The sequence below is a fragment of the Oncorhynchus mykiss genome, chromosome 13 (assembly GCF_057628025.1).
Source record: "Oncorhynchus mykiss isolate SJ-2025 chromosome 13, ASM5762802v1, whole genome shotgun sequence".
NCBI classification, from domain to species: domain Eukaryota; kingdom Metazoa; phylum Chordata; class Actinopteri; order Salmoniformes; family Salmonidae; genus Oncorhynchus; species Oncorhynchus mykiss.
In genome coordinates, this window is record NC_143034.1 from 56507733 (window position 1) to 56519437 (window position 11705).

Consider the following 11705-nt stretch of genomic DNA (forward strand, 5'->3'; position numbering starts at 1 on the left):
TCTGTAATGTTTCTGTTTGTCAGTGTTGTTCGTCAACTTGTCAATATCCATGGGTTCAGCTCACCCTCTATACCTGTAAATAAATACTTCCAGTTGAATCCTGCCTGACTCCTAAAGCCTTGCAGTTAGCACCCCCCTGACAAGAAGGTAGGGTCCACTTTCTCACAACCTACAGTAGGCCTATGAGAATAACATCGCATAATTACAACTAAGCTCCTATACCACCGGTGTAGCCAGACATATTCTATAGGACTCACCATACTCATCACTGTTCACAAGGTTCGGTTTTTCCGGCCTCTCGCGGATTTTATGCTGTCGACGAATTTTAAGAAATAACTTGCAAAGTAGGCCTAGACTGCTAAACGTTGGCTAGGCTCTACCTTTTTCAGATGTCAAGAAATACCCTGTCAATTTATCTTCAACATAACTCGTTTTTACAAAACACAGCAGTGCTTCCGGTGAGAGAATTTAATTAACAGATACAATGTATCAAATTTGAAAGGTCAAGTAAAGTATATCAACTTCATCACGCAACATCAGGGCCGCGCGGCGTGAAAATGTCATTTTTTACCGCAAGGGGGAGCGCGAGCCACAGAAACAGTTCATTTCATTGGTCAATGCCAAAAGGTGGAAAATACAATTTGTTAAAAATTGTGTTCGATGAAGGTGATAGCCCTGTTTTGAAAAGCATCTACAGGTTGCAGTCAAATAATGCATGATGCAGTGTTTCATCTCAGCCGTCATTTTATTGATATGTATTAGATAGTAATACACACTGTATAACCTCCATAGAATTGGATGCCTAATTGCAACCACACAAGGATAAAGAGGTATAGGCCTACTGTAGCTCTCGAAGATTCAACATATGAATAATTAACTTAAACTATTTAATTATTGTGTTTTTGTAAATTTCAAGTATCACAACAAATCACTCCAGGCAACTATTAATGATAGGACAAAATCAGTTTTTTTTTTTAATGTACATTCAAAATGTCCAATAGGGAAATAAAAATTAAAAATCTAGTGTGCTTTTGATTCAGCCTTGCTTGCCTAAGCAACAACGTTGCATTGTAGAGTACAGAAATCCTTCCTCAATAGAGCTGCTGAGAAACTAATCATTCACAAATTAATAGGCTGATGAACAGTAGAATTACAGCACTGCATTTTTTCCTATAGACATTAAGGTTTGGAAGTTGATTTGATTTCAGTGCTTAATCACAAGTGCAAAAATGCATATCATTCATTGGCTGAACATTCATAAATAAAACAATGTAGGATTTAAAAAACAACATACATTTGACCATAACAAACAACAGGAAAATAAAAGGAAAAGCCATTGTAGTCAAAAACAGTACTCGTTAAAACAGGGGGTAGATCACTACAGATCTCATCCAAGCCCTTACTGTGGGCATGCCCAAAATACAACATTTACATAGGAGTAGGAATTCAGTACCAGATAACTTCAATTGAAATACATATTTTTTATACAACTAATAACTAAAATACAGTACATGCCCCAGTCAGTACCACATCTAGCTGCAGATTACACCAACACCACTTTCACCTATTGACTTTGTAATAAGTCTCCAACCATACCCAAAACACCCACAATGGCCCTCAGACACTAAGTGTAGACTTTATTGAACGATGGGCTGAAAAATGCAATCTTTGTGGCTTTGATGCGACTTCCCACAAAGGGCGTTCATTTCTTGTTCTTCTGGCAGTAGTTTGAGTAATTGCCACAGGCCTTCTGCATGTCTGTAAGGAAGGCAGGCACTCCGCTCTGTTGAAACACGGGGAATAGCTGCCTTTGTCAATGAACGTCATGGATAGACTAGCAGAGTGGGGCAACAGAGAGGAACCATTGGCATCCTAACACAAAACATCTGCTTGAGATTAACAGCGTGAATAAAGCCTTCCAATTGAGATAACAGGGCATGCTTTGGGGCAATCAAAACTGGCAAGTAGATATAAATGTGAGTAAACAAAACATTTTCTTAATTCTATAGTACTCCTTTATTATTACTCTACTATGATTATGTCAGCCATCCCACCAACAGAAAAAGATGAGCTGCTACACTCTTAGAAAAAAGGGTTCCAAAGGGGTTATTCAGCTGTCCCCATAGAATAACCATTTTTGATTCCAGATAGGACACATTTTTGGTTCCATGTAGAACTCTCTGTGTACAGGATTCTACCTGGAACCAAAAGGGTTCTACCGGGAATCAAATAGGGTTTTTCAAAGGGTTCTGCTATTGAAACAGCCAAAGAACCCTATTAGGTTTTTAGATAGCACTCAGGTCTGAACTCACCTTGGCTGCCCAGTTCCCAAGCCAGGTTGGAATATTACCACCAGGGTTATCAAAGTAATTCATGAAGACTGAAAGAAAATAATGCAAATGTAAATGTCTGTCAATAAAAAGCAAGTGACTTCACAGACAGATCCACAACAGATTCAAGTTCAAAACTGAACAGTTTCCCCTATAGACATTTAAATTGGTACTACAGGGATGAGTTCTGATTGGATCTGGTGTACTCTAGAGTGAGCAGTACCTTTAGTGCCACAGGCACCATCACTCTCCATGGCCACAGTCTGCTTGTAGTCATTCACTCGCTGCACCCCACTCTTCTCTGGTAAAGGGGACTGTGGGGAGCTCTTAGCCAGGACCACCCAGATCTTCCTGCTGTCCACGTCAACGTCCCTCCGCTCCCTGACGTACACGTACTGAGGTTTACACTGTTAAAGAAGCCTGGTAGAGATAATATGGTCTAATGTGGTCCACACCCCGTGACTGGATCAGTTACTCCTTGAGAAAATATACTGTCCCGTGTTGTCACCTAAAGAACAATACATTTCTCACGTTACTCTTAATACTATAAACCATACTAGCTTTCACTTCACCATGTCGGCCCCATTGTAAATGTGAAACGGGGGAGAGAGAGAAAAGCAAGATTGAGACATTGTGGGTGGGTGAATACATAGAACATTTAGTAAAAACAATTTTTAAAAAAAGCACAGGCCTATTTGCTTTTACTGAGAAACATGATTACATGATATTATCTACAGGTATTATTTATTTGGACATTTTACTTCATTAAGGATACGTCTCTGTTTGACAGAGGAAAAGGGTATTTCACCTCCCAGTAGATTGCTGAATGACCATCATAGTCCTTCTCATGCAGCTCTGCAAAAAACAAAAAGGGCACACACAAAATAAAGCAGTGCTTACATCATGAAACATCAGTCATCTATTATACTATAGGTATTATACTATAATGTCATACTATTCATTACATGATTAAATCATACATCTTCTAGAACACTGGCTGCACTTAGGGGGAAAAAAGGTTATATCTAGAACCAAAAGGGGTTCTTCGAATAAACCCTTTTGGTTCCAGGTAGAACCCCCACACTACGTGGAACCCCAAAAAGTTCTACCTGGGTCCAAAAAAGGGTTCTCATATGGGGACAACCGCAGAACCCTTTTGGAACCCTTTTTTCTAAGAGTGTACAGCGCACATCAAGATACACTCACATGTGCAAGCAAAGACACCAACAGCACTTTCAGAATACAGCATCTATCCAATCTATTGAAATGGCAATTTTATTCAACAGCAAAAAGCTTGACGGCAGTCAGGAGCTGAAGCCAAGGATGTGTTTCCAATAAAAAGCCCACTCCACCCTCTCACGCAACAAGTCTCTGGGAGAGGCAAATGTGTTACTTCAGTTAGTTATCATTTCCAGGATATCCATAACCCTGTTGTCTCTTCTTGAAAAAGGACAACAGTACAGTATTTGGAAATCCCAAAACAAGATATGGCCAATGATTTAGGCCTACCTTGTTAAGATGGAACCTGTTGGTCATTTCTCAGAGGGTCGGCGAAACATTAAAACAACATTTTCAAGATACAAGCCCTTGAAAGAACATCTTCAAGTTTGCTTGTTTGTTCACACAGTCTAGGCTTATATGAACATTTGATTAAGCACGTTAATACAAAGGATACAACAACATTAGCCCATGGCTATACCAGAGTGCTAACTACCCAACTACGACATCAATAGCTACAGTCTATGGCTAAATTCAGGTGGACAGACATGTTACCTGTTGGATACTTTGGGGAGGCAAGAGAGAACAAAAGATGAGAAAGGTTATTAACTGCCAAACGGGCCCTGTGCTCTTGTTGTGATCCTCATGAAAACTGAGATAAAAGGGATTCTTGGTTATGATTGGTTTGATTGGGATAGAAAACAGGAGTGAATGGAAAAGGACAATGGAAAGGTGATGTTTCAACTATTTTGTGGAGCTCATATTTTAGATAATTAAGTAAGAGTTAAAGGGGCTATACATATGAACAATAAAACATGCATAAGTAAGCACCATATAAAACAAGCATTAATATGCAATACCATGTCATCAATACTCAACCAAACTGACAGAATTGAGTTGCTTATGAATGTGTTATGAGTCTTATAAAATGGCCCTTATTAGGGGTTGAGTGCGACAAGAGGTTTGAATGGAAGAAAGTCGATCTAGGGAGAGTTTGTGTAACTCTTTACCTTTGACATATCCATCCCATTGTTTCCGATAGGGCAAGTCCATGTAGACATCAGCACACAGTTCTGGAGTGCAGGTGACAAGCACTCCAAAGACTTTGTACTCATAAAGTCCAGTTTCCTGTGAACAGCATATGAAAGAAGTTCTCTTTTCCAAATATATACCACATCTACAATGTAACTAATCCCATACCACAGGGATCTGATTATTGCCAGTTGGAGAAACATGCAACACCAAAAAATGTGTTGGATTTGCAAAGGATATTATTTCTCCAGAAACTTGAGCTGGGGATAGAGTTAGGCAGGGGGTTTATTAAAAAACAAACATGCATTCTGTGAAAAGGTACTGTCTGAGCATGCGTAAAGTTCTAGACTACAATTTGGCACACCATACCCAACAGACGCAGCACAAAATGCAATATTTGGCATATTTCTGAGGGTACCATTCATCCCACTATCTCTAGCCTACAACACCACCATTAAGTTTGCCGATGACACAACAGTGGTAGGCCTGATCACCGACAACGATGAGACAGCCTATAGGGAGGAAGTCAGGCAGTGTGGTGCCAGGATGACAACCTCTCCCTCAACGTGATCAAGACAAAGGAGATGATTGTGGACTACAGGAAAAGGAGGGCCGAGCACGCCCCCATTCTCATCGACAGCGCTGTATTAGAGCAGGTTGAGAGCTTCAAGTTCCTTGGTGTCCACATCACCAACGAACTGTCATGGTCCAAACACACCAAGACAGTCGTGAAGAGGGCATGACAACACCTACTCCCCCTCAGGAGACTGAAAATAATTGGCATGGGTCCTCAGATCCTCAAAAAGTTATCCAGCTGCACCATTGAGAGCATCCTGACTGGTTGCATCACCGCCTGGCAACTGCTCAACCTCAGAGTGCAAGGCACTACAGAGGGTAGTGCGTACGGCCCAGTGCATCACTGAGGCCAAGCTTCCTGACATCCAGGACCTCTATACCAGGCGGTATCAGCGGAAGGCCCTCAAAATTGCCAAAGACCCCAGCCACCCTATTAATAGACTGTCCTCTCTGCTACCGCACGGCAAGCGGACAAAAAGTGTAGGTCCAAAAGGCTTCTTAACAGCTTCTACCCCCAAACAATAAGACTCCCGAACAGCTAACTAAATGGCTACCCGGACTATTTGCACTGACCCCCTCACCCCCCACACATTTTAGGCTGCTGCTACTCTGTTTATTATCTATGTACAGTCACTTTACCTCTACCTACATGTACATATTACCTCAATTACCTCGACTAACCTGTGCCCCTGCACATTGACTTTGTACCGGTACCCCCTGTATAACCTCGTTACTGTGATTGTTGCTCTTTAATTATTTGTTATTTTTCTATTTTCTTAATTAGTATTTTTGTTTCATTGTTTACTTCAATTTATTTAGTAAATACTTTCTTAACACTTGTTTTTTTCTTAAAACGGCATTGTTGGTTAAGGGCTTGTAGGTAAGCATTTCACTCTACACCTGTTGAATTCGGCACGTGACAAATAACATTTGATAATTTGATTTGGATTTTTCTTTTAAACCTAGCATAAAAATGAATCATTGTACCTGTGTGGGCAAATATCAAAATGTTTGCCTTGGGGTAAGTTGAGCATTATTGAAGTGTTTTCTTTCCAGGCATAATGCAAGGCATTATTGCTGGGATATGAGTTAGCAACAGGGCCTGGCCTATGTATTTTTTTTTTTAAATTAGGTACAAAGTGTTTTTTTAGGTGTTAAGCCTTAAAATGACAAATACAAAAAAAGCTTTCGTAATTGTGTTGAATTGCGCAGGTAAATTGTGCCAAAAGGCCACTTTTATGGACAAGCTACAGTATGCTTTCAAAACTAATGTTTACATTAATTCTGAATGGCTCAACTTACCCCACTCTCCCCTAGCCTACTCAATCATCAACATGACGTTTAAAACACTTTAGTTGATGATAACGAATAGCGACTTCCGCATTTTGACAGTGGGCCTGTTCCTCGAGTCTAACGTAGGCTACTCACAAAATCTGCTATGCTATTTCATGTAAATTTCATTTTCGACGTGAAAATAATACAACGTATGAAACGTGAAAATAGTCTACGTGCGAGCACATCCAACATATCGATGCCAGTGCGTCATTCAATCACGCCAATCGGCATAATCTCAATGAATAAACTATTGCTTCGCCAGCTAACGACGCTAACCGCCGATAAGCTAACACAGCAGTTTTCACTTTCTATTCCTGTCTCAAAACAGTAACTTAAATGTACCTTGTCATACAGCCGGTAAATTTTGACACCCATTGTCTCTGTGAAAAACTCCCACCCCCCTCCAACTGAGGTTTATCTAATTCCTTCCATGCCTCCAGAAATTCCTCATCTGTAAAGTGCAGCGACATGTTTTCAAACCGTGCTCTGACATTTGATCATGTGATCTAGGACTCCGTGTGTGCGCTTCAGACGCCGTGCGTGCGCTGAAGTGCGGCAGTCATTCCAGTGATATACTTAGAATCACTATCTATTTATTTTTGTGATTGAAATTGTATTTTGGATTTAAACTGTGCATGTATGTGTGTGGTTAATGACTATCTGCACTGCACTGTACTGTTTTTGGAATGCTCCTTTGTCTATCCCACCTCCAAATTGAAGTGCCATCCAAGGGAAAATATAATTTGGAAACACTGACCATCTCCAATTACAATAGAGAGGAAACATAATCTGTAATGCTTTGTGTCCTGCTGGTGCCCTGTCTCAGTTGCTTGTTGATTATTATTCTGCGGTTAACCACTCCCATTCCATTCAGAAATCCCAAAACGGTAGGCTTTTTCAAATATAGGATAAGCTTTATCTGGTGGTTTTAATCAAATATGTCAATGCCTTTAGGAACTTCCAGAGGTAGAACCCTGGACCTGTGGTGTAGCATCCTTTGCACTCTTCTTTTGCCAACACACCAGGCAAATTCAGCATTTACATATGCCACTGATTGAAGTTAGGCCCAAATGATAATCACTCTAAAATATGTCACTCCATAAGTGCCTCTGAGGGATAGTTTAGAGATATGTCATATTACTCAAATCAGTTTTCCAGCCGGACAGTATATGGTCCAGCTAAGGGTTGTGGAAGAGCCATGATTTCCCATTGCCACTGTCTCTTTTTGGGAAGGGATTTACTGCAGGAAGGAAGAGACAAGACAACACCCTGTATCACATTACTATGTGTCAGATCTGTCTTGGGGAGCACTTGTGTTACAGGCAGTAGGCATATCCCATCCACAGGCCCTGGTGGCTGCCATTGGATCACAGGCATAGCATGGGTGTGTGACAGCATGAATTTCTAGACACATAGGTCCTATGAACCATGGTCCCAGTTTGATAGACCTTATGTCATTCATCGTAGAGAGTCCCTTGTTTTAATTAAAAATAACCAAACATGAAGATATGTGCATGGATATTCTTGTAGGCTCAAGTGTGTGTGTTTGTATGTTGTATGTGTTTGTATGTTTGTGTGTGTGTATGTTTGTTTGTAATGATGTGATAATATTGTATTACATCAACTGCTATTACTCATCTTCGTACTAGCCAAAATTTGCTTCAAATGCCTATTGGGCAGTTCTAGGCTATATAAATGTGTCTGGACATCCCAACAGCTGTGCTTCATGTTGGCCCTGCCTTAGTCAAAAGAGGTTAAAAGGTCCCCCCTCCTCTGAAGCCAAGATAATAATAAAAACCTGTGGCCTGCTTTTGGTTCACCCCACCCCCATAGCCACCGATATTCTACAAACGTGCTTGCAATGCAAGAAGATGGCAGTCAAACAGTCGTTTTCTTACACAGGAGGAAACGCACAGGGGACATCCGATGAATGGGAGTCAAATTCCAACACAGCGTTTACGGTGCTGTAGACTGGCTGAGCGAAGTGGAGAGTGAAACTGTGTTCTGGACCTACACATTGAATCTGGCTTATAATTTAATGTACGGTACATAAAGACGGAGGGGAGTCCCACTTGTGTCTGCTTTTGAAAGTATACGGAGTTACTGGAATACAAAAGCGTATTACAGTCCATGTTTTATTCATCGATGGGCAAAACCACATTTTAAACGGTGCGGGCATGGAAAATGCGTGCAAGGTAAGTTTAATAAACACTTCGTTAGACACTTATCGAACATGCTGATTTTTTTCTTCATCACACAGTATTCACTGTGTGTTTATCGGAAGATGGTCCACGCGTAAAACTCGATCTCTCCAACCCAAACACTTTTCCTCAAACATGATATGTTCCCTTTTATGTAATATTTATAACAACTTGAGATAACGTGTTTATATATGGTAGGTAGACTATGCATGTGGCACAGCTAAGGCTACAATATTTTCCATGACTAACTTTCTAGACACATTGAAATTCAATTCAAACGTAACACCCCTTAGAGCAAAACCACAGCAAAACCGCATGATTTTACATGTGTACAATCACACAATTTCACATTAAACTGTACTTGTGAAATCATGTGAAAATTTGATTTTGGAACATTTCACATGTGTAGTTTCATGTTATCTATCACATGTTGCATTACTTGTTGTGGCATGTTATCACATTAACTTCACATACTATCACATGTGATCACATGAAACCATGTGTTTTTGGAACACTTCACATGTTCACATGTGAAATGAATGTATTTTTTCTATCAGGGACCTCATCAACAAAGGTTACTATAATAAAGGACTAGGCCTATTACAATAAATAGGCTATAAGTTAAATATATTCCATATAGAATATCAATTGCAAAAGGTCTACAATTTTGCACTAGGCCTATTAGAGTAATACATTTCTAAGATGTTATGACATGGACTAATGTTTTATAACAAGCATCTTGAATTACATTTTTTATTATATTTTCTAAGTTTGCAGACATGGAGAAAGAATGACTGCTTGTGAAATTGCTGATGATTTTGAGGCTGCTCGGATTACACAGAGTAGTTTGTAATGCCATCTCCCACGCTCTCCAGGGAATGTGACAGCTTGTGCAAGGTGGAGTGGTTCTGGGTCATTCAGCCAATTTCTGACTTTGCTGGTCCAGAGGCTAGCATTGTGCAAGGAGGTTGCCTGGAGTTACTAAGTGCCAAATGAAGGCTCATGTATTAAGCTGTCAACAATTCAGACTGAGGCCATGTGCATGCACATAATAGCTACTTAAATGATTGATTAGGCCTGTTTTATTATGTCCAGTGAGGCTACAATTGGGCAACATGTTGAGGAACATATGGATTTTGACACTCCCTTCACTATGACATAACAAATTATATATTTCTTCACATAGATTGGGACACGCTGACAGAACAACCTCAGGATATAAAAAGTGAAGACCCATCTGTGGTTAAAGTGAGGATCCATCTGTGGTTGGAAAGAAGCACAACTTTGATGCTGGATCCTGCGATGCCAGAGGAACCCAGCAAAGACCCCATGACAGTGCCAGCAGCCCCAGAAAGAGCTGTCATGGAGAAGGCCAACATCAATGACCACACTCCGACTGTGACTATAATAGCTATCCCTTTGGTCACTGAAATCCAACTGAACGCGGCAACAGGTGGTGCAGAACTCTCCTGCTATCGCTGCACAGTGCCGTTTGGTGTGGTCATTCTCATTGCCGGTATTGTGGTCACTTCTGTGGCCTACAGCTTCAACTCACATGGGTCCACCATCTCTTACTTTGGGCTGGTGCTACTATCTGCTGGACTGGTGCTATTGGCGCTAAGTGCGGTATGCTGGAAGATGAGACTTGAGAGAAAGAAGGAGAGGCGGAGGGAAAGCCAAACTGCATTGGTCGCAAACCAGAGGAGCATCTTTGCATGAAGGGAAAGACTGATCATCAGGAGAGAAATAAGTCTGTGATATGTTTGGGTGCGAGAGGAAACAGAGGTAGGGGTTAATTTGAAAGCAGAGTGGAGACAGCTGTATCCAGATGTTTTCATGACTGACCAACGTCTGTGGTGGGTCGTTGACCTGCAAGGCTTTGACCTCAGACTGTCTCTAGGCTAAGCAAGTCAAAACGTCTTAGCTTTCATTGAAGTTGTTGGGTTTTTAATCTGTCAAACAGACTGGTCACATCTGGGAAGCTGGGCAGACAGCCAAACTGAATGTATCAAAATTAAGACAAATTACCACTGTACAAAGCAATGGAGAGGATGTTTCCCATTAATCTACTGTTGCATCTGGTGTCTTAGATTTACTGGGAGGGATAGTGGTCTGAAAGGAGGGGGACATGGGGAAATCCAGAACAATGAATCATGCTTCATTTACCATGTTTTAGGCATAACATCTCTCATAAAGTCTGATTGTTCCTTTTCATTTCACACATAATTATGTTCAATTACCTGACATGGGAATATGGTACTTACATGTAAATATGTAGTGATATATATTGGCATTATGGGGACACAAAAACATGTTGTTTTTGTTTGATGTTTATTATCGTATTCTCTGAAACAAGTCGAGCTCAGAGATAAAAGTCAATTAGATGTCACACAGTAATTATGTATAGTACCTATGATGTACCTATGATGTCATAGGTAGTATTGCATTATGAGGGAATATGATTATTGACTAAATATAACTTACATCGAATTAACCTTTATTAACTATTCTCTGTAAACACTGTTCCACACCATGACTAACATGGTGTTCTATGTAACTATGACAACAAGATTCTTTGGAATTACTAGCATCTTGCCACAGTCTTTCTTGTTGTCACTACAGTACTTGCCATTGTCAGTAAATATATTTCATATGTTGAGCGATATGAAATGTTGTAGTATTTTATTCCACTTTAATATAATCATTTTTATGTATGACTTCTCTGTTAACAGTACATCAATTGTTAATAGGTTATAGTGAGGTTTAATAAACTCTCATCCATATTTAAACATTTCATTTGTGTCCGTTTTCATGATCCAAAGGTTCACTATGTATGTATTCTGAAGAGAACAGCTGATATATAGGGGAGAAGTCGAAGTGTTCCATGAGACAGTCTGGCTCATATCAGCTATTAGCTTGACATATCAAATTAAATGATCTTTCTGTTTAACACAACAACACATGGTCTATTTCAGCTTTGGGGGTTTTTAATGACTGAAATGACATAATAGAA

At 40.2% G+C, this 11705-nt stretch overlaps 2 protein-coding genes across 2 annotated transcripts; one reads left to right on the forward strand and one right to left on the reverse strand.

Annotated features, from left to right (window-relative positions):
• Positions 1–726: 726 nt before the first annotated feature.
• LOC110486594 (phosphatidylcholine transfer protein) lies at positions 727–6976 on the reverse strand. Its single transcript, XM_021558315.3, is given in 7 exon segments — positions 727–1783; positions 2313–2380; positions 2554–2725; positions 3106–3185; positions 4559–4676; positions 6834–6898; positions 6901–6976. Coding segments are annotated over 7 exon segments (645 nt in total). The 5' UTR covers positions 6962–6976; the 3' UTR covers positions 727–1702.
• Positions 6977–8209: 1233 nt separating this feature from the next.
• Positions 8210–11486, forward strand: LOC110485196 (transmembrane protein 100). The gene is made up of 2 exons (XM_036941314.2): positions 8210–8686; positions 9879–11486. The coding sequence occupies exon 2, from the start codon at positions 9980–9982 to the stop codon at positions 10409–10411; it is 432 nt and encodes a 143-aa protein (XP_036797209.1). The 5' UTR covers positions 8210–8686; positions 9879–9979; the 3' UTR covers positions 10412–11486.
• Positions 11487–11705: the final 219 nt, after the last annotated feature.

Bases quoted from the DNA above. Each gene is read 5' to 3' on its own strand.
- LOC110485196 (XM_036941314.2), top strand. From the start codon at position 9,980: ATGCTGGATCCTGCGATGCCAGAGGAACCCAGCAAAGACCCCATGACA.